The sequence below is a fragment of the Anoplopoma fimbria genome, chromosome 12 (genome assembly GCF_027596085.1).
Source record: "Anoplopoma fimbria isolate UVic2021 breed Golden Eagle Sablefish chromosome 12, Afim_UVic_2022, whole genome shotgun sequence".
Lineage (NCBI taxonomy): Eukaryota > Metazoa > Chordata > Actinopteri > Perciformes > Anoplopomatidae > Anoplopoma > Anoplopoma fimbria.
The window spans coordinates 1,642,151-1,664,650 of NC_072460.1; the positions used below are offsets into that span (position 1 = coordinate 1,642,151).

At 42.8% G+C, this 22,500-nt stretch overlaps 1 protein-coding gene across 3 annotated transcripts in view; it reads right to left on the reverse strand.

Annotated features, from left to right (window-relative positions):
* Positions 1-414: 414 nt before the first annotated feature.
* LOC129099816 (helicase ARIP4-like) overlaps positions 415-22,500 on the reverse strand; it is a 49,589-nt gene continuing 27,503 nt past the window's right edge. For all 3 annotated transcript variants that reach the window (XM_054609203.1, XM_054609205.1, XM_054609204.1), the window contains 21 exons: positions 15,760-16,003; positions 14,870-15,003; positions 14,487-14,663; positions 12,690-12,901; positions 12,022-12,204; positions 11,317-11,450; positions 10,647-10,843; positions 10,285-10,488; positions 10,014-10,152; positions 9,670-9,847; positions 9,137-9,355; positions 8,253-8,371; positions 7,854-7,978; positions 7,402-7,501; positions 7,106-7,311; positions 6,280-6,455; positions 5,517-5,713; positions 5,234-5,433; positions 4,956-5,045; positions 4,579-4,674; positions 415-4,407 (listed from right to left, as the gene is read on the reverse strand). In XM_054609203.1, the coding sequence (XP_054465178.1) occupies positions 3,329-4,407; positions 4,579-4,674; positions 4,956-5,045; positions 5,234-5,433; positions 5,517-5,713; positions 6,280-6,455; positions 7,106-7,311; positions 7,402-7,501; positions 7,854-7,978; positions 8,253-8,371; positions 9,137-9,355; positions 9,670-9,847; positions 10,014-10,152; positions 10,285-10,488; positions 10,647-10,843; positions 11,317-11,450; positions 12,022-12,204; positions 12,690-12,901; positions 14,487-14,663; positions 14,870-15,003; positions 15,760-16,003 (4,409 nt within the window). In that variant the 3' untranslated portion in view covers positions 415-3,328. The remainder of the gene's footprint in view (positions 4,408-4,578; positions 4,675-4,955; positions 5,046-5,233; positions 5,434-5,516; positions 5,714-6,279; positions 6,456-7,105; positions 7,312-7,401; positions 7,502-7,853; positions 7,979-8,252; positions 8,372-9,136; positions 9,356-9,669; positions 9,848-10,013; positions 10,153-10,284; positions 10,489-10,646; positions 10,844-11,316; positions 11,451-12,021; positions 12,205-12,689; positions 12,902-14,486; positions 14,664-14,869; positions 15,004-15,759; positions 16,004-22,500) is intronic.

A 22,500-nucleotide genomic window follows, 5' to 3' on the forward strand; every position in this document is an offset into this window, starting at 1 on the left:
AGTTTCTCTCTTAAATGCCCTATACTCTCGGTTTACTGTAAATTCAGATTGCACCTGTAATATTTGACAATGCAGGCAGGCAAAGTTTTGTTACTTCAAGTGGAAACAATTTACTCTAGATTACAGTGTTAAAAGTTAAAGGTTGTTTTTGAGATTAAATGAAACTGTTGCTGTGTAACTGTAGAAGTGGTTCGTTGTTGTCAGCAATGCATGTGCTCAGTTACCTGTGAGTGTGTGTGTGTGTGTGTGTGTGTGTGTGTGTGTGTGTGTGTGTGTGTGTGTGAGATGGAGACACAAAGGGGCAGCAGGCACCACATCATGCTACTACTACTGTCGTAAAGAAATGAGGAAAAGTCTTATTTAGAACATTTCTTTTTATTTACAAACTTCAAAAAGCAAAAAAAAAAAGGATCTAAAAGTAATCCAAGGTCATACACATTATCCACCGATAAACGACACAACAGGCTTTGACTAGAGCCGATCCTCAAAGACAGCAGCTTTAATCTACTCCTCGGCTAAAATGGAATTCAGACAGTCGGCTCGGCTTGTCCGATTTGTATAAATAAATATGTAAATTCAAGTAGAAAGCTGTGAAATAAAAGAGCAGTCAGTCAACGCTGACAACCAAACAATTCAACACTGAGGAAACTCGCTCGTATGCCATCGACACACATGGACATTTCTGGTGATATGGTACTGAACCACGGAAAACAAAGACAGAAAAAGACTTGATATCATTATTGTCTTTCTTTACAGATGATGAGTGGTTGGACTGCTTCAGTTTCTAACCCATTACTTGTGAATGAGCTTCGTTTGCATGAACACAAAGGGCTCTTGTTACTACATACTCAAGATTTGAATCCCAAATGTGAACAGGCAGGACATTCCGGTGAAGGAATCTGAGCTCATACAGATGAGAAAGGTTTCAAGCTCACAGCTCAGTATCACGTTAAGATCAATGTATTCCCGATGGTTTCTCATAATCAAGAGCTGATCAGACTTATCACAGATGGGATATGATAATTAATGCTACCCTGGCTTTTAATGGGCACAGTAGCGCACTAATTGGTTGGTCCACATGCAAGTTCACATGTGCTGGGTTAGACTCACAGATGGTCACGTACAAAAAAAAAAGAAAATAGAAAAAAATCACAAGAAACCAAAGTGATTTCCATCTGTAGTAACGATAGTAATATGACCGTACAAATCTCACAAACAAGATGAAGAAAAGCAACAAAAAAGGAAAACCAAACATTGTACAAATATAAAAATGAATAAATATGCACCATCATGAATAAATACATTTGGTAAATTCAAACATTGTCAAAAGAAGAGAACAAAACATTTTACAAAAGTAAACTTAACGTTACATGGAAGAGAAAGAACGGGAAATGATCAGTCTTCACCTGACGATGTTAAGAATTTCTTTTTCAACCAAAGAGCTGGTGGGTTTTTAAAGCTCTTGCTGCAGCCATTTTGGAGGAAGAAGATTTCCCCACACAAGAACAGTGCAGACCATAGTAGATCAGTTTGTGTGATCAGAGGGGATCAGTTGGAACAGCAGAACGATGGTTTTATGGTTAATCAAAAGGGAACTTGGTCACATGAAGCTTCAAACCAGTCTACGGACGACACATTCAGGTGTGCGTCTCTTTTACAGTGCAGTACAGTGTACAGTGTTACCTGCAAGGTCATACAGACGGATGGATATGTACTTCTCGACTGTGAGGATGCTGTAGAGAGAGCATGGTGCTGCGATGGAGTTCAAATCTTCTCCACATTATTCGGTCTCTTAAGAAACGATCCTCTTTGATGTGATGCTGCATTTCTCACTTTTGGCAAAGCTACATCGTCTCTCTCCCAAAAAAAAAAAAAAAAAAGAAAACAGTTTGGTTTCACAATGACTTCTGTTCACAAAATGAGATGAGACAGAGAGAAAAATACAAATCATCAGACCAGAGGTGGAATCTGTGCTGTCGTCAGAACAAGTAACCAAACAGAGCAACAAGAGTTACTTTTTTTTCTTCTTTTAAATGATTCCTTTTGTAACCCTTAAGAACACAACACACAGATACGGACACAGTTACGACACAAGTGTAACTAAAACTGGGGTTTGCAAGATTAATTCGTCTCGGGGTTGTACGAATACAAACAGTATATAGGCTTGAGTGAGTGTTTTGCATCGCATTTCGCTAGGCTACAGTAAGACTGTGGGTGAGATTCAGAGAGCCGCAGTGACCGCCTGTCTCTCTCTACCTCTCCTCTCTCACAGTTAACATTCAGAAAGATGGAGGCAAAAAGGCATTTTCTGTTGGTTGTTTCTCCGCTACGAGGAGGAAACCTCACAAGAACACAGTTTTTTGTTCTCATTTTCACCTGGCTGTTTTTAGGCAATGATTTTTCTTTGAAAAGTAAATATAAAATGCAAAAAAGAATAGAAAAGAAAAATCTGATTTTCCCACGTCTGATGCCTTAATAGAAGGTGTCTTATGAAAAAGGCCTGCTTTAAAGGCATTTGATTACGCATACATTCTTTCATTAGAAATTTAAGGTTTCAGTTATTGTCTTTAACCTCATCCTCAACAAGCCTCAACTGCCTCTGATCCCACTTCTTTTTTACTTCTTTAATAACAAAAACTTACAATACCCCTGTCCTGGCAGTGAATCATTAAGTTCAATCAAAACGCTATTTAAAAGTACTTTTCTTTTTACCATTTGAAGAAATATTCAGTAGCAATATTTGAAGACTGACAAACAATACCATTTCAGTTACTGATATTTAACAAATTTTACTACCAGCTAACTCAACTATCAACCCCCCCTTTTTCATAAGCAGGTCCACCCTAGGTCATCTTTTTAATTAGCTGAAAAAAGCAAAGAGTCGACATTTAGCAAAGCTGCAGAACTAGAGTCTCTAACATCAACACTACAACTAGTGGCCATTTGTGGTCACTGCAGGCCCAAGCTCAGCAGTTCTAAGTCCAGTGATAAGTATTTCAATGCCAGTTTTGGACAGTAACTTGGAAGCCCAAAGTCTTCTGATTTTCATTTTCTTCTTCCGTCTGGAGCTTTTTTTTCTGATATTCAGCATTAAGATTTGTCGCTCTGTGTCCATTCAGACTGTTTCTCCGAAGGCAGTAGAGACGACCAGAGGAAACACTTCAGCAGGGGCTCAGATGTCATAACTTTAATCGTCTTTCATTTTTTGTCCATTTCCCTCATGGCCCCGGCCTTTCGAAAGCCTGCCTCCCGGCAAACAGGATGTCATCCCATTTTGATGATTTTTAAATTGAATCAAGCTCGCTCAAACAACCGCATCCTTCGTCTGTCACTGTCCCCTCACCTCAATCACATCATCGTCATCATCCGAGCTGCTGCCACTGCTCACATTCCCGCCGTTCATCAGCACCGTGCCCCGGCGGCCCTCAGACCGCGCTGAAGGGGAGAAGGAGGACGGAGAAGATGAGGAGGAACTGGAGGCAGCAGTGGGAGGGTACTGGGAGAGGAAGCTGGCTCCAGCTGGTCCAGGGGTGGCGGCTGGACCCGGCAGCCCACCGGGGAGCATCGACCCCGTGTAGAGGCTAGCCAGAGAATGACTGTAGGAGAGAGGGAAGCCTGGCGAGAGCATCCCAGCCATGCCCACCATGCTGGGGCTCAGCATGAACGGCGGCAGGGCTCCTGGGACTGAACTGGCAGCTTGGAGCGATGCAGAAGAGGATGAGGACGATGAGACGGCAGCCGCGGTGGTTGTTGTGGAGCAGGAGGAGGAGGAGGAGGAGGTGGGGACTGTGCTGGCTCTGCCGAAGCCGTACAGGTCTGGGTACATGTAACTGGGGTCCCTCAGCTGAGCGTGGGGGGGCTGGAAGTAAGGCGAGCCTGCCCCCATGAAGAGAGGGTGCCCCAGTGACCCACCCAACATGGCAGGGTTGAGAGCCAGAGGAGGGAGGCCGTAGCCCCCGCTGAAGGGGAAGCCTTGTGTGGCCAGAGGGGCTGAGGAGTGTTTGCCTGCAGAGGGCTGCTTACTGGGCAGCTCATCCGGGGACAGGGTGGAGGCTTTACGCTTGGAGCCTGTTCTAAGGTCTTGGGCTGAAGTGGCATCCATGTCGGGCTGGATTACATTAGTCACAGAGGCATCATGGTGGCTCCGATTGCCAGTTGCAAAACTGCTCCCATTGGTCTGAGCCAGTTTGGTGGAAGGCAGGTTGTTCACGTTGCCCTCCGCTGTCCTCTCTGGTGGAGATCCGGAGGCTAAGGCGGTGCCGGCTGCTGTGCCACCCGTGTAGCGCTGCAACTCGCTGATGATCTCCGGGCTGTCAGGTGAAAGAGGTGGGGGCTGCTGCTTCCTGTCAGGCGACAGGCAACCGTTGCTGCCATTGGTTGCCACTTCCTCTGGTAGGGCCTGAGAGTCTGAGAAGAAAAACACCAGGGGTAAGATATTACATTCTGGAAATGAATTAAACCCTTTAAATGAGCTGGGTTGGCTTAAATAATATCATAATGTCAATTGTGTTTTTGCCTCATCATTTTTTATATCTCTGCTTGTCTAACAAAAACTGGAAGTTCTGGTAATTGTTCTACCTTCGGGTGGCGCTGTCGTTCTCTCCTCTGCAGTCTTGGCCTTATTAGCCGCTCTGATGGCAAAGATTCGACCATCAGACGACCTGATGTAGGTCCCTAAATCACACAAAGAGAGAGAAATGATCAGAACACAGAAAGTTTACCCTGACCTGCTTAATTAAATGAAGCTTAAATGGTTCGCAGAGAAGATGCTTTTGCAGCATCCTGATTACATATAGGGCTACAACTGATGATCATTTTCAATATTAATCTTGTTTTGTGTAAACAACAGTCCTAAACCCAAAGATATTCAGTTAAGTATCATGTAAGTAAAGCTGGTACAAACAAATATTTTTATCGATTATAGAAGCCAGGAGTATAGTCAGGAGTTATTGGACCTTTGGTGCCCCTGATGACGTGGATGCTCTCTCCAGCGGTGATCCTGGCCTGGACATCAGTTGAGCTGTTGGTGCCTGGAATTACTATGTCTGTGTATAAAGGAGAGAAATGAATTAAGATTCAGTAGACACATCAGTTATTCCTCAGCTAATATCGTGACGAGTAGATGAATCTTTGGAAAGAGAGGATGAAGATTAAATCAAAATACTAAAAGAGATGAAGAACAAACAAATGAAAAAACAAAGCAAGTTAAAATAGTATCCAGCAGATGGCCTACCAGTAGTGGTGACGATCCTCTGTACAAACACCCCGGCTTTTTGCAGGCAGTTGACAGGAAAGCCTCCGATGCTGGATCCAGATGAGTCGTTGCTTGGATCTGACTTTGCAGTCGCCTGCCGAGGCATCATGGGAACTGGAGTTGACTGGACTGGCCTGACACTGGCGACTGGCTTCTCTTCAGATCGAGGAGGTGGGCGCCTGAGCAGAGTGTTCATGTTTAGTTATGTTGCCAAGCAGTTCCTAATAAAGTATCTTTCTTGTTGCAGTTGTGAGTCACTAACCAGTTTCTCTGACTGAAGGCGGGGATGTTGGTGAGGCTCTGGTCGCTGGCAGGGTAGTAGTGGGCGTAGGAAGGGCGGGTGTATGGCACAGATGCCCTCTTCTCCTCTTCGTAACCTTTCTTTGCTGCTTTCTTCTCCGCCTTGGTCAGCTTCAGCTCCCTGCGGTCTATCAGCAGGGACTCGTGGGGGAATGGTTGCTAGAAAGGAGAAAGAAAAAAGTCAGATTCAAGATTCCTCTTCTTGAAAGAAGCAGAGAATACATTTAGATTGTGAACATCCAGTGATAAATTGAATTTTAACATCTTATTCCAGTGAATTAGCTGAAATAAAACACATGAAGGTGCCAAAGGAGGATTCTTTGTTTAACAAAGCGATCTTAACACCTTGTGAGCTCCGTTTCTGCTATTTGAGAGTTCACTGAAAACTGAGCAGGTTAAATTATGAGGCAACTCACCACCTCACATTCTGCAGAACCTCAAGAGATATTTAAAACAGTGTTAAAAATATAAAGGAAAGCACAACTGAAACTGCTTAGCGTAGTTCTTACCTCAGAATAATTTTAGATGGATAATTGAAAGTTTGATCATTCCTGACGTTTTCATTCAAAAGCTCACCATAACAGACTAATTGAATTGGTAGAGGACTGCCAATCACCTTTTACAGCTCACTTAAAAATGACACCTGTTCTTAGTCATTTTTAAAGCCTTACACATGTCGTACTTTTAACAGACGATGTGAGACAGTGTCTCCTCTGGACATCTACCTTAGTAATCTGTCGGGGATAGAGGTGCAGAGCCTTCCGGAGGACGCTCTCCATGCTGTCGTGGGGCTGCAGCTGGACCTGGGAGGGGTCCGGCTCCTCCTCCACGAAGTGAAGGAGAGACTCCACTTCCCTTCTGGTGAAGTTCAGCACAGGGTTCAGGTCATCCACCACCCGGTCTTATGGAGGGAATGGAGGGAGGGAGAGAGGAAGGCAGAGAAAGAGGGAGAGGAACAGGACGTTAAATAGGAACAAAGAAACGATGGTCGCAAAACAGAAAAAAATAACTGTCGATCTGGACGCTGATGTCCTACAGCTCTCTGACGCATAAGCAGCCTCAACGTGTGTCTAGATAGTCAAGACTTACAGCAAACAGCGTTTACTCTGTCAGACAAGAGCCCCTCGGTGGAGGAACTCTTGTTTCAACACAAAGATGATTATTTGGTTTTATGGGGGGTTTACTGTCTGCTTGGTGCTCACACAGAAGAGCCTGGATTGGGATTTCAGTGAGTCTGATTACTGAACGATGTTTGAGAGAAAACATGAGAGATAACTGTGGTTCAGTCCCAAAAAATGTCTGTTTTTGTTTGTGTATTGTGATTGTGCTGTTATTTTGGCCAAAATTACATGATTGAAATAAGATAATGCTTTTATATGTCACCCAATTTCGAGGAATTACTATTAATAACTATTTTCCATCATCCACCAACTCTACCACTCTCTCTTTGGTATGAACCAACAGGAAACGAAAAGCACCAGCACATTAGTTCAAGTCTTTCCTTAAGGGGAATTCAAACATAAGCTCACCGATCCAATGTTTTAGACTCACCTGACATGCCCTGTTTAGAGATCTGGCGGTCATAGATCTTCTTCTCCAGCGTGAAGTCGCACACCAGCCGGTATATATGACACGGCTTCCTCTGACCATAGCGGTAGACGCGGCACACGGCCTGGGCGTCATGGCACGGGTTCCAGGAGGCGTCGAACACCACCACGCGGTTCGCCCCGATCAGGTTTACTCCTAGACAACCAGCCCTGAGGCCCAGAGAGGTCAGAAATGGGGTTTTGTCCTGACAATTCACATCCACTTTCATCAATTAATATGACTTTTATTGTGTGTTTTACCTAGTTGACAGCAGGAAAACCCACACTGAGGTGTTGGATGGATCGTTGAACTGGTTTATAAGCCTCTCTCTCTCTGAGGCCGTTGTGCTTCCATCCAGTCCTACAAGACATCACACAGCCAACAGAGAGTCAGAACAGTCCTGGCTAACTGGCTGGGTTCACTGTATCGCTGTGGATTTTATTTCTATTGGTAAAAAATACAACAAATGGGCAAAAACACAAACACCAACTCTACAAAAGCTGTGAATTCTTTGTAGTGCCTGTAGTGAAGAACCATTTACAAAGTCTGGCTGTTTTCAAGAAACGGCAGCAGATGGCAGCACTCGTAAGTCAATGAGAGGAGCAGAACCACCGTACAACCAAACTACGTCAGAAACACATTTATGAGTAATGTACCATTAGTTATGACTGTGGACGGAAAACATAACTCATTATGATTTTCTATCACTTACTGTAGTAGTTGAGGTTTCGGACCCAGTTCTGGTTGGGTCTGTCCTTGCTCGACTTGTTGGGCGATGGAGGCACGGGTCTCTTAGCCAGAAAATCCTCAATCACTGTCAGTGTGGACAGACTCTGACTGCAGGAGGCAGACAAAGGGCAGAATTAGGGACTTCCATCAGATGCAAGAATGGATCAGTAATGTAAATGTAATGCAGCAAAGTAGAATTTAGCCAAATCAGAAAAATAAAAGCTGAGAAAAGGACATGTTTGAGATTTACTTCCCATTTCCTAATATGTTTAGCTTTTATTAGCTTTTGTTTATTATATCACATACGTGAGAAAATAACTGATACGAATCTTCACTTTTCTATTATACAGTTGAAGCACTCTGGTGTTGTCTGATCTGATACCTGAAGACGAGGATTTTGTCTCCCTTCCTGACGCTCTCCTCCATCAGATGGAACAGCAGCACCATTTTTGCAGAGTTCTCCAGGATGCCGGGCTTGTAGTCATACAGGATGTCCTTCGCCTGGCCATGTGAAGAGAGGGACTGTTAGAATGTACTGTAATATAACACAACACTACCGTAACATTCATAGGTCAGCTGAACAGACGTTGGCCTTATTTAAGCAACTAAGACTGACTTAAAAAAAGTGAGGTTTGCAAACCTTAAAAGGGGAAACAACCAAAGCTGTGAACTGTGAAATGCTCAACTTCACACTTTTCAATTCAACATATTTTGTGGGATTTTGATCCAAAAGTGTCTCATGATGCATGCACAAAAGCATCCCAATTGATTTAGCTATATCACTGAAAATACTTAAGTCCTCATAGTTTCCAAAGTTTCCTGGCAGAATGTTTAATCACACATTGCTGCCAGTCAAATACATTCTATCCAACAAGTAAAAAAAATGCTTAAGAATAAAATGATGGCCCCATGCGCCCTAAATATCAGGAGAAGATAAATGTTGTAATATTGCAGACTTCAATAGGTAGAAATGATTTACTATGAGGTATGTTGGTGAGTCCAGCTTTCTTGGAACTGGATCTTTGTGGATTATTGGATAGTTCATAATTCTATTTGTATTTCTCGTCTTTATACTGTGGGTGGCAGCACTGAACCGACAGCAGCGTCTCAATAAGGGGGAACATAATGTTCAGCTGACAACCAAACTGAGATTTAGGTGGAAAGCATTGATGTTCTTAAAAAATGCAAAGTGCAGCTTTATGTTAAAGCAAACATAAATATGAAATACGTTTCAAAACTCTTTTGCTTTCCAGTCTTTCAACGTACCCATTCGTAAGTGATGACCTGATTGGCTTTCTCCTGCAGCTGGTTAAGACTGAGTCCACCAATGGGGTTGGGGTTCTCAAGGGGCTTGGGCTTTTGACTGGGTGCGGTTGGACATCGGGCGAGACCTGTGGAAGTGATGTCATCAAGGTCTAAGTCCTGGTCACTGGCCAGGTTCTCCTTCTGTAAGGCCTCATACAGCACGTCTGGATGGTTCCAAATCTGAAGAATAACGGGAGATCAGTGGTGTGAAAACACTTAAGGTAGCACTAACTGGATTTGCCAAGTATGATAAATACACAGGAATGGATCTTGGTGCAGAAACATGTTGACTTAAGACGGTCACTTGTGTAACATTATTTCAAAAACTGCAGAGAAAATGAATCACGGAATTTCAAATAAAAGGCTTTACTAATTGTATCTAATACACTGAGGTAAAAAAAACAGTTGGAACTATTACACATCCAAATTTGGAAGAAATCTTGCTTGCTTCTTTGTATCCAGGTAGCTTTCCACACGTATGCCCTCCTCCTCACCTTGCAGCAGACGCAGAAAGCCTTCAGCGGGTTGAGGCTGAGCCAGCCGGAGTTTCCTGCCTCTCTGAACCGGTTCATGAACTCTGTGTAGAGCGCCCTCTGCAGGGGGGACAGACGCACCAGGATCACATGTTCCTCTTTGGAGGGCAGCTGGTCCTTCAGGACGTCATGACCTCGCCTGGAATGAAGTCAAGTAACAATCAATATTTGTAAAATGCTATTAAAATGAAGAATAGCTGGGGAAATTCTCAGGTCTGAGAGAGCCAAAGCATCAATAGAACCTTTGTGTTCTCTGTTAAACATGTGAGGGAGGGAGTTGTGGGTTTGTGAAGCTTCTGTCTCACCTCTCTACGAAGCCCTCCAGCAGGCTGTGCAGGACGTGGCTCCTGTACCTCATCAGCTGGACGTCCTGAGGCGTGCTGTCCACACACTGCCCGTTCAGAATGGGACGCTCAAACATGTTACTGAACTCCTGTCGGGTACCTGAAATAGATATCGGGTGTAAAAAACTGAAGGACCAATACAGCCTTTTGATGACCAACATCTTCATGCTAGTTTCAGCGAGCGATTAGTAAAAACAATCCCTGAAACAAAATGCTGCTCGAGGCCCCGTACCTAGGAAGTCGGGTCGGACAAAGTCGACCATGCACCAGTACTCGATCAGGTTGTTCTGGAGCGGATAGCCGGTCAGCACCACGCGGCGTCTGGTTTGGATGTTCTTCAGAGCCTGCGACGTGCTGGCGTGGCAGTTCTTGATGCGATGGCCTTCGTCACAAATCACCACATCTGGACCGGGCCGGGCCAAGGCTTTCTCGATACCTGGAGAAGGAGAACAGACAAAAATATCTTCAGTGACATTCTACACTGGTGCTTTAAAAAATTGCATATTTTACATGTTTTGCCCATATTTCATCTAAATATTTTACTTTTTAAAAAACCTTTTGAACTCCCCCCCCTCTCCTTTCCACCTTTCCCACCTGTGAGCAGTTCCTGCTGCCTGTCCTCTTCATCCAGGTCGATGACGACAGGTCCGGTGGTTTTCTTGCTCTTCTTTTTCCTCCCAGCCACAAAGCTCTTTTTCAGCGACAGGAGGCGGTACATCTCGTAGCCCATCAGCAGCACCCCTCCTTCCTGAGCCCAATCCTCCACCACCTTGGCCCTGGTTGCTGTGTTCCTGGGTAACGTAAGAAAAGTTATTGGCTGTGTCTCCTCAAAACTCTTATTTCCTCCTTTTGTTTTACTTTATTTTGGAACTCTGATATCATCTGCTCAACACCACGCTCCTTTTTGTGGTGCCCGAAAGCAATACGGAAGTTGCACAAAGGCTTTGCAAAGTTAAATTCCCAAATTGTTTTACAATGTATTAAACCATCCCAGTAGAATGCAATGTTGGAGCTGTGTGCTTTCTCACTGATGGCTCAAAATGTGATGTTGTTTCAACACCTTTAAATGGAACTACATGAAGTACATGTAGCGGATGAGAGAGACCAAAGGGAATTTAAAATTACCAATTACGCTGCTGCATGTGTTTGAGGGAGATACAGCCTGCGCTACAACATTTAAAGATCTAATAATATTTATTTTAAGTAATTGTTTTTTCAAGAAGTCAATACTAACGGGAAAAAAGGGCTTGTTCCTTTTACTCACTTGTGTTCGTCGTTGAGGATGTGAACCTTAAAGGCACGAGGAGTCACCAGTTCCGGGTCGATATCTGGAGGTAAGGCCTCCGGGGGAGGGACCCACATGTTGAACTCTGACAGCCAGTTCTGCAGCGTGTTCACCTGGGATGAAAGTAATGGATAAATAATCGGAGTCAATCTTCAATCTTCACATCTTCCAGTCTGCACACTGATTTTGTTCATGTCTAATCTAGTGCTGAAACGATCCACTGACCAGGTTGATTGAAAAAAATATTTTACTGCTCCGACTTGGATCTCTCATTTTAGACATTTTAGAGGTAAAAACATCAAATATGTCACAACTTTACGAATGCTATAAAAAGTGTTTGCTAAAAGTCACAATTTTACATTCAAATACTTTTTCTTTTTTTTTGCAACTAATTAACATTTTTGATGGGCATTTTTTCTTTTTCTGACAATATATCTGCTGCAAAGTTTATCATAAATAATTGATAGATTAATGAATGATGAATATAATGCTAACGCTTCTTGTGTTATTTCAGTCACATGTCCTAAATATAAATTCACACATTTATTACCATAAATTTGATTCTGTTATTCATTAATATTGTCTGATTAAATCATTCGTCTTATTGACTGATCATACTGTGTTCTTATCAATCCGATCGGTGGCATTTCCTTGCATTCCAACATTAAGTCCACAGATGCTTACAGGTACGATGGCGAGGACGGTGTGAGCCTGGGTGTGTCTGAACAGGACGTCGATGAAGGAGATGACCTGCAGCGTTTTGCCCAGGCCCATGCTGTGAGCCAGGATGCAGCCGAACCCGCTGCTGCTTCCGAAGCGCTCCACCGACTCCACAAGGTTGTCGTACAGGAAACGAATCCCACCGATCTGAGGATGAGAAAAAGAGTAGGAAAGAGTAGGAAAGGGAGGGAAAAGACGAAAAGGAAGATGGTGACAAAGAGATAGTTGGAGTCGTGGCAATAAGAAAAGCGAGCGAGGTGGTGAAGAAAGATGATAAAAAAATGAAATTAAAACTAGGAGGAAGCAGGACAGGAGGTCGTGGTGAAAAAGCGCAATGATATCTCGTTAAAACTGAATGAAAAGATCACACTCAGCAGGCGGTCTGTGACTGAAAAGGTCATGAAATCTGAATAAAAAAGTCAACAAATCTACATTTTGAAGAAAGCAATTTTCACAGTATGACTATAAAAGTCACATTAGAGGCTGATTTGGACATATCAATGAAAAAAACGTAACCATTGTTACTTATTGATTCTACAATATTCAGATACTTATATCCTTATATACATCCAAAGCAGTGGAGGGCGGACAGACAAAAAGCACCAAGTTTTCGAGTGCGGCAGTCAAGATACCTGGTGAGGTTTGACTGCTCGCGCCAGCTGAGGCAACAGGAAAATGTCCTTTTCAGCAGTCGGATGGCTCAAGTTGACCAGCACCCTGCCCTGAGGGTCCGGTTGGTTAAGGGTGTCATTGGCGTGCTCGCAGCTCTGCTCGCTCCCTTCTTCCTCGATGGTGCTGACTTGGACGATGGTGTCGTCTTCGCCCGAGCTCAGATCTATCACATCTGCCCGGAGGAAGGAGATGAGGGTTCAAAAAATGACACTGCAGTTCTTGCAAACAGTTTTATTACCTCGAAGTTCAGAAAACCTGTTTTGATCTCAGACTGACAACTTGATTAAAAAAGGATTTGACCTCGAGTTCACAGATGTATTAAGTAAATTCCTTCACACTTACTAAAAAGAAAGAATGGAGAATCTTTTGAAGAAATCTATTAGAGGTCTTCTAGACTTTTCAGGAGGGGCTTTTTTTTCACAAAAGTAAAAAGAAAACTGATCCAAAGAGAAAACTTAAGAATTTAGGCAGCTCTACAGCAGATAGACTGCAGCTTTTCCCATAAAAACAACTTTGATTTTTATTGGCCTTGATACATTCATCTCAAGTGATGTGTTAAACCGTGGCTCTGTCATGATGTTAAAAGTCAACGTTATCAAGTGGCCACAAGCTGGCGGCCTGTTGGCGAAACGACAGGGAGGGGTGTGTGTGTTAGTCTGTCTGTGTGTGTGTGTTTATGTGTATGTGTGAGAGAGAGAGAGGGAGAGAGAGAGCGCTTATATAACTGCAGTGAATGACTGGTTATACAAGTAGGATTAAAGTGGAGGGGGAGACATTATGCAACCCCAACTAGAAATGTCACTGTGCCACTGTGAGTGTGTGTGTTCTGTCTCATAACCAGGATTAGCCAGCTTTATTGCTCCACAGACCCGCTCTGATCTGCCCCGCAGACACTCTCTCCCTTCATCTCTCCCTCCTCCCTCCATCCGTTTTTTTGTCTCCTTTGCTTTGGTCTTTTTTCAGCTCCCAAATCGACGTAGCTGTCTTTGTTCATCCAAATGACGGGTTAGCCAACTCTGACCCTCCACGATTCACCATTCTCTCTCTCGTGTTTGTGTTCTAGGTGTGTGCGCCTACAGTCTCAGTCTTCTTTCAAGGCAGAACGTTTGTGTTTTCACCCTTAAATGAATTCAAAGAAATCTTGAAAATTAAGTGAATTTTCCTAAATATTGTCTTCACTTAAGGCTGAAATGAGCGTAGAAGTCTCTCACTCTGATACATCTAGCGTTTTTCTTTTTTTTTTTGGGGGGGGGGGCACTAAACTGTCTATGTGGACATGATGTTGAACATCACCAAAAATCATTCCGACAAATCATCCCAAGCTTTCAGATGAATACTGGCCCAGATATGCTACACTGTGTGTTGGCCCTCTGAGTAAAAACCTCATTCAGAATTTGGCTTGTTTTCGAATCCTCCGTTCTTTCCGGACCCTCGGGCCCAGAAAGCAATTTGAAACAGAGTGTGTAATTTAATAAACGCATGGCTGTCATGAGGCTTTTTAGGCTGCTTTGCTTAATCTGTGAGAGACTGATGCTTTAGAGATGTGAGCTTTCCACCCGGCATCGACAAACTACTGGGAATGTGTATTCAAGTGATATTTCCTCTGATAGATCACTTCCTCAGTGACTGCCAGACGTGCCTTCGCGCAACGCATCTAAACCTCAAATTGCACCAGTGGATTGGCTTCATGGCATGTGGACGAACTGGGCAGCAGTAAAAAAGTGCTTTGTGAGGTTTGAAGTGTTTGAATGTTTGACCTGTTTTGTGCGAGCGCTCTGCGGAAGCGGAGGCGGGTTCGTTAGTCTTGCTGTCGTCCTCGCTGATGCCGGTGCTGCTGGAGTCCAGGCAGATCACTTCCTGTCGGACCGACTTCACTTTCTGCTGCGACGCTGTTGATGCCGCCGATGACGACGACACATGCTTTGGCACATCACCTGGAGAGCAGGACAGGGACGATGCAGCAGATTAAAAAAAAAGAGGAAATGATATTAGAATGAAATAAGGGACAAGAAGGGAAGAAAAGGAATGGAAGGAGGAGAAGAGTTAGTTATAACATTATAGGCAGTCTGGGGATCAGGAAGCTATGTTGATGGACATGTCAGAGGACCTGATGGACGTTTGATGATGTAAATGCTCTTACCAGTTGTGTATTCAGGCAGCAGTGGTACGGGGAAATCCTGTTTGCTCTGCTGCTCCAGACGTAGCCTTCTCTCCAACTCGTCCTGCTGGGCGGCTTTGGTCCCTGCCTCCAACTGATGCTCCCTCAGTAGCTTCCTACAGAGACACAAAGGAAGAATAACATTTGTATGGATACAGTATTGTGTTTTCACAAACCTACCGTCATTTTATTTGTTAACTGCATAGAGTTTTAAAGTTCTTCTGCCCCCTAAGGGTCAAAAGTTGAGGAGTTCAGCTTAAAAGGGACAGGGACATATTTTTCATCTTACCTGTAGGGCTATTTATCAATCTGGATTGATTTCGTATTTACGTATAACGTATTTTGACAGATGCATAATTCCATTATTTGAAAGACAGACAGTGATATTTAGACTAATGATTTATTAGATCATTACATTAGATCTACCCATTCTGATGAAAAAAAGGTAGCTTATCAGTGTTTGTAATATAATAAACAAGCACCTGAAAGAAATTCGCTTTTTAGTCTGGATTGATTTTATAGGTTTGATATAATAATAGGTTATTGTGCTTGTCACATATAATGATAAACCAGATTACTATCTATCCTGCCCTTCACTTCATGAGCAAAGCTCTTCAGATGATTCATTACTTCAATGGTAACCTGTGCTTAAATGTCATGGCAACGACCCCTTCTAAGTATAGGAATCAGTTTCTTCGTGTAGCAGGTTGACTCTTCATCTTAAGCTTTAACAATAAATGATAAGGGGTTTATTGTTGCAGTTTATGTGACAGCTTCTCAAGGATCCCTACAGAGTAAACAAGTGGGAGTCCACTTGAGGTCTTCCACTGAGACGATGGTTGGAGTTGAAGCCAGGATGTTGAGTTGAGTACCTGATGTTGCGTCTCATGTGTGCCGGTTTGGAGCTCCTTTTCTTGGTTCCTGTCAGGGCGGCGGGAGGGGTGGGGCTTTGGCTGGCCGGCCTTGAGCGGGATCTGGACTCAGGCTGGGAGGGAGGAGGATGGGCCGCGGATTCCCCCGAAGGTGAGGTAGATGGGGGAGGGGTACACTGCCATGCGGCCGAGTCGCCTCCCTGAGCCTCATTCTCGGAGCTGAAGGGGGCGCTGTGGGACTGGTCTGTGTGAGGAAGACGGGAAGAGAATAAGTGAAGGTTATTGAGGTGTAATAAAAAAAGGACATGACATGATGTATGTTTTGAGATTAGATTATTATCGCCCACGATTCTGAATCAATTTACAAACTCTAAATATTCATACTTTTACAATTACACTTTATTGCTTCTCTTGGCTAAATATGCTACGCAAACCAAAGATGAGAAGATGTAACTCTGTTATGCAAGTCTGAATTTGAGGAAAAATCTGAAAGATATTACTTGCAGTCATCTGCAAAGAATAATGCTGCCCTGAGACAAATGGTTCAAAAATTAAACCTAGATTTATGAATCGATTCTCCTATATTCAGCAACCTGACTGAATCCAAAGCATGTTGTCATATCATCAACTGATATAATATTGTTAATCTATGTGAAGGTAGGTCAATAAAAATCCATTATTTTGTGATTCATTTCCCAACACTTCCCCTAACGTAAGTTGCAGGAGTCTTTCCAAAAGTGAGCAAAGTCAAAAAAAAGCTGAAGCTGTTGACACCCCTGTCTTTATGTGTCTGAAGTCACACACCTTTTAATTATAACTGTCAGTAAAAAGGAAGACATAAAGCAAATAAATGAATCATTAGTTGATATGAGGAATGCCTAGTCAAACATGCAGATCCTCCCAGTGAAGCACACAGTCAGTTTTTGAGTTGCTGTTGCCAGCTGGAGCCTGAGAGGATTTAAGTTACTTAAATGTATTCAAATTGACATTTAACTAAACTACATTTGCAAAGCACCATGAAGAAGATTCTGCTCATCCTGAGCCAAAGCAGACTTCAATAAAAACATTTAGAAATCACACCTTTAACTCTGTTCTGTTGTCTTATTTTTCAAAACTCCTCTATATTTCAATTTCACCTATGTTCTTGTGTTTTTCTCTCTCTCTCTCTCTCTCTCTCTCTGGCAGAGACACACTGAACCAGATCTGAGGCTTATGTAAGAGCTGGATCTTAAATATGGACGGCTTATGAAACACAAGACAGGACAAAAACACTGACACACACACAAACTTACACATACAAAAAAAACACACGAACACACACGATTTTAAGTTTTAACAGCACAGACGGAGAAATACATACAAGACATGTTCACTGCATGACACCTGGCAAACACACACTCACTCTTAACATAATGAAGCATGGACGCAACCTGCATAAAACGCCCCTTCAGTCCATCTACGTGATAAACTTCGTCTGGCTGCTCACGACACCAGCCTGTCCCAGTTGTTAAGTGTGTGTGTGTGTGTGTGTGGTATGCTTATGTGTCATTTCAAAACAATTCACTTGCAATCATTGTGATATCAAGTTAGTTATTGCCTGAGAAGAAAACAGAGTTATTCAATCACAAACGTACTATTATAATTTAGAGCCCTCATGTCTATCTTTGACGTCTTTCTGCTGATTACGGCTTAATGCTTGTGCTACTACTCAGTGTTTCTGTCTACTTATTAAAAAAAAAACACAACAGGAAACATAAAACACATGTTTTCCTGTGCACTAAATAATTTGATATTTCAGGAATGAGCTGCCAGACAGTGTGTGCCAAGGACAGTAAATGTACAAGCTTTAATCAGAAGGTATTTGGCATGAAGATGTCCTAGATTTGATTTACACGTCCCCTTTGTACCCGCCAACTCAACCTTACAGAACAGTTATATAACGATTCCTGAAATGCACAGAGCCTCAACATCAACACACACACACAACGAGCACTCTAAAGAGACACTCAGAGGGCAGACAGGAAGGGGAAGAGGAGAAAGGGGGAGATGAAAGCGAGGTCATCATTCAAAGAGATGCACTTCAGAGTGAGACGGGTGGACACACACAAACGTACAGGTACACACACACACACACACATTTATAAAAAACATGGTGGTGACACACACAAACAAGCTCACACAGATGTGGATTCTGGGACTGTTTCCTCTGCTCGGGTCAATAGGAGAGAGAGAGAGAATAGATAATATTATAGTGTAAGAGAAGCAAACCTGTTTCCTTTTAGTGACTAATTGTTCTATATGGGATTTCTCATTTATGGTAGTGGGTCGGATGTAGTGGAACGGGCCTCTTGAAGGCCAGCCGCAGTTACTGACAGAGTCCAAACATTTAACGACCACTTTAATGGTTTAACCAGAAACGTTTATGTGTTTCAGAAGAGATAAAGACCTCCGGTTGGCTTTGAGAGCAGCTGGACGAGGAGACACACTCAGTTTATGTTGTTTGGCTTGTGTTCATGGATCCGTCTCCTGTGGCAGAATGCTTAGTTGGGCTATTGACATTAATAGTTTACTGAAAATGTTCTCCCCTTTGTCACTTTTTATAGTGTAAAGCAATCAGAGAACACAACATTTTTGTGGAAATTATCATGATGTGTAGCTGGAACTTTACAAATTTGGAATATTTACAATAAGCAGCATAGTCACAAATGTGTAAAATTTAAGAAAGAAATTAAGCATAACATAAAAGATGAGGGCTTGTGGTGGACATTTTTCTGTGTTCCATCACAAGACTAACTCAAAGATAAAGATAAAGATGGACTTACAGATTCATACACGCAGACTTGCAAACACACACCTTTGGGAGACTCTAAGCGCATTATGAGCAGAGAGTGGGGACAGCTTATACAACAAACACACTCACACACAAACCATGCGTTATATAACTAATGAATCATTCCATACTGACCACCGAGGACGCAAGAAAGTTTAACTTACATTGTGCCAAACACACACACACACACACACACACACACACACACACACACACACACACACACACACACACACACACACACACACACACACACACACACACACACACACACACACACACACACACACACACACACACACACACACACACACACACTTTTGGGTCCTTTGAAAACAAAACGACACTAGAACGACGGCCCTCCAAATGAAACAACCTCTCAGGTCAAAGGCCATTCACAGACATTACATAACGCTGATTGTCTGAATTGACAGTTAAGAAGTTTAATGAACTCCAGGAGTGGGTTTGAGAAGTTTCTATTGATTTTCTTCCCACCGTGAAATCGACTTCAAAAGGAGTAGAAAACAAAACGCCTTTCAAGCCTACAGAAGAAGAGTGTTTTCTATTCTAATGATAGAAGCACTTTATTCTTCACATTAACAAAGTTTTTGGCTAAAAAAACCAGAAATAATTTGTTTTTGAGTTTGAGTCTTTCTTGGCTGCTAACAAAGGTAATCTATGTTACTTAAATTAAACTATGTTAACTAAATAACTCTATACCTTGGCTTTATTGGAATTACAACAGTAATTTATCAGGTCAGAGTAACTTAACTACTCACACTTTGACAGAAGTAACTAAATGTTGGTTTAAATTCTAGATTCATATTCAGAGGTGCATGAGTCCAATAGAGCAAATATCTTAAAAAGGCAAAATTGGAGATGGATAGCCAATTGTTGCTAGGCGACTGATTCAAACTCAAATATCCCAGAAGTAATAATGAGAAGATGCAAACAGGAATTTAAAGCAAAAAATTAGTGACAATGCATTGGCAAAGTGAGATGATGAAGTATAAATGCAGTTGAGCCCTCTAACCCTCATCACCACAGGCACACAGTGAGTAGAGAAAGCGTCTGGATGAAGTGCTGAATCATCGGCAGTCAGCAAGTGTCGCAGAGAAAACAAGAAACATCTCGGAGCCACTTATTTGTTCCGTTGAAACGCCCTGTGGGTTTGAGACTCGCTGCTCCTCACCAAAAAACATCACAACATGCACTTGAGAGATATGCAACTCCAAAGAGTGAAGCCATCATCAACAAAGTCATCCTCGCTTGTGTGTATTTGTGTGTGTGTGTCTCTCAGAGGGGGGTGGCAGTGTGTGTGGAAGTGTCTTTGGCTGCCACAAGGTTATGTAACTTCATCTACGTATATGTAAGGTGTTTATATAACTCCTCGCACGGCGCTGATGAACACGACACTGCAACCATGCAACGGCCCTCTGAGCGTGTGTGTGTGTGTGTGTGTGTGTGTGTGTGTGTGTGTGTGTGTGTGTGTGTGTGTGTGTGTGTGTGTGTGTATGACATTCCCTCAAGTGTATTAGTGTTTCAAAGAAAAGGAGAAAGAGATAGACCACAGAAAGAAGAATATGCAGGATATGAAAAAAAACTTCTAAACCCTCACTGAATCTGTTTTCTTGGCTCTGAAAAGTGATACAAAGTGTTCACTCAACAGTGATGAAAACAGCTTGGGACTGCAATGAATAGGGATTTTTATTTGGACTTCTCAGGAACAGATGGATAAACGACTGCCCTCGAGCTCCAAACATCAGGAAAGAGTTTAAATCTGTAAAGCCGTCACACAGCATTTTCCCGATCTGCTCCATTAATAAAAAAATGTTTGCAGACTGAGACACGGCCGTCTGTGGTTGCTTCCTTATCAAACAAATCCATCTCTTGACGTCTAAACTCCCCTGCCTCTGCTCGCTGCTCCTCGTCCCTGTGAGTCACTGACCCACATACTGAAATCCATCACACGGCACTCTGTCAGTGTCACGCCCTGCTGTCCTCCAACCGTCTACGTCAGCAGATTATGGATGACGGCAGACCAACGTGGTGGAGAATCCTCCACGTCATACATTTGTGCACACAGAGGACAAACTGCTTGGTTATCCAACACAGACGAGGGGGGAGGGATTCCAGGAAGTAGACAGGAAATGGAGGGAGGAATAATTCTTTGTAAGAGATCTATTTCTGTGGTTTCCAGGGAACAACAGGAATCAATTTTGTTCCATCTCTACTGGGAACTGTAAATACATCTATTGTCTCATAGTTATTCAACGTGCTTTGGGAAAACTTCAACAGCGGACTTTAGAAAAGCCAGTAAGAGGGCAGCTTTTGTTGCAAAACCAGAGACTGAGGCAACGGGCTAGGTTTGAGATGCCAGGTCAGGATGAGGTAATCAATTGACCTGATCACACGTGGCCAGAACATTTGTCCGATTGCTAGTGGACCGCTCCAAGCACGTCACTTCACGCCTGGCATTAGAATGCGTCTCGAGTGAACACTTGTGATCCGGTCCCGGTTCTGCGCTCAATACTCAAATCAACATGGACGCTCTCTCTTTTAAACAAGAGAGTGAATAATTGTGAGGCCATCTGAGGAGATCAGTCGCCATCGACACCTCTTGTACTTTTCAGTTTTGATTTTGTAAAAATAAAAAACAATCTTAGCATTGATCGGTGTTTATTTAGAAGGTTTTGATTGAGATCTTTGTAATAATACAAGAAATAAATCTTATCATCAGTATTATAACAATAAGAGGTGGACCCTGTTGAAGAGTCTTCTTGCAGCAGGAGACACAACAACCTTTAAGGTGTGTGGTGGACATTGACTTCAGGTAACCTTGCATGGCAGCTGGATTCTCTCTATGTCACAAGATCACGCAAGAATCACAACATATCCCACAAAAATCCATCTTGTGAGGCTTCAACTAATGCGATAGTGTCCAGAGAGACAGAGAGAAGCAGCTGGTCTTTCAAAACAACAATGGCAGCTCCAGAAGAGTTTTTACACGCTGCCATAGCATCAGTTGAACTGGAGAGGGTTTCTTCATTCAACGACAAAAAGAACAGCACTGAAGGCCTTTCTCAATGGAAGAAATGATATTGCTATTCCACGTATCTTTTCCAAACATTTCCAATAATGGCTGCTCCAAAAGGCTATCGTTTAACATAGTTGTATCACCGTCGCTCACATCTTCATCAGCGTATTAATCCAACGTGGCAGATTTACAGTTTTTGATCCTCCTCTCCGTCTTCCCATCTCTCCCTTACCGTTTCTCATTCTCTCACTTGTTCTCCTTCCTCCTCCATGTTGCTTCCTTCATCTCCCTCTGATTCTGTCGACATCTTCTTCTCCCACCATCTCCTAATCCTCTTCTCCTTTAATTAGCTGGCTGCACATTTCTAAAGTTAATCTACTATCATTTCTCCTTCACACCTCTCCTCTTTTTTAATCTCTCAGTCCTTTCTCTGCCAACTTCTACTTGTTTTCTCCCTCCTCATCTCTTGCCATATTATGTGTAATTTCTCCTCCATTTAATGCCCGTCTCAACTCCCACCTTACTTCTCTATGCCCCCTCTTCTGGTCTAATCTTCTACCAATGACGTTCGGTTACAAAACGCAGAGTAAGACAGTCTTGAGACATTTTGCATGTATGCTGCTGTAATTATAAAAGGTGTAATTCCATTTGTCTAACTGACAAAGAGACTGAGCACTGGCACTCTAATAGTCTGATGTCATGTTACAATTCCTTCTTGGAAGAGGCTAACTAATGAAGCTTGCAATTTGATTAAATCAGACTGTAAAAGGTTGTGTTCAGGAAATAGGAAATAGCAGAATGATGGACTGAGATGTTTTTATACATTGTGTATGCACTTTGCTGTAATTTAAGATTTCAAGCTTATTACAATACA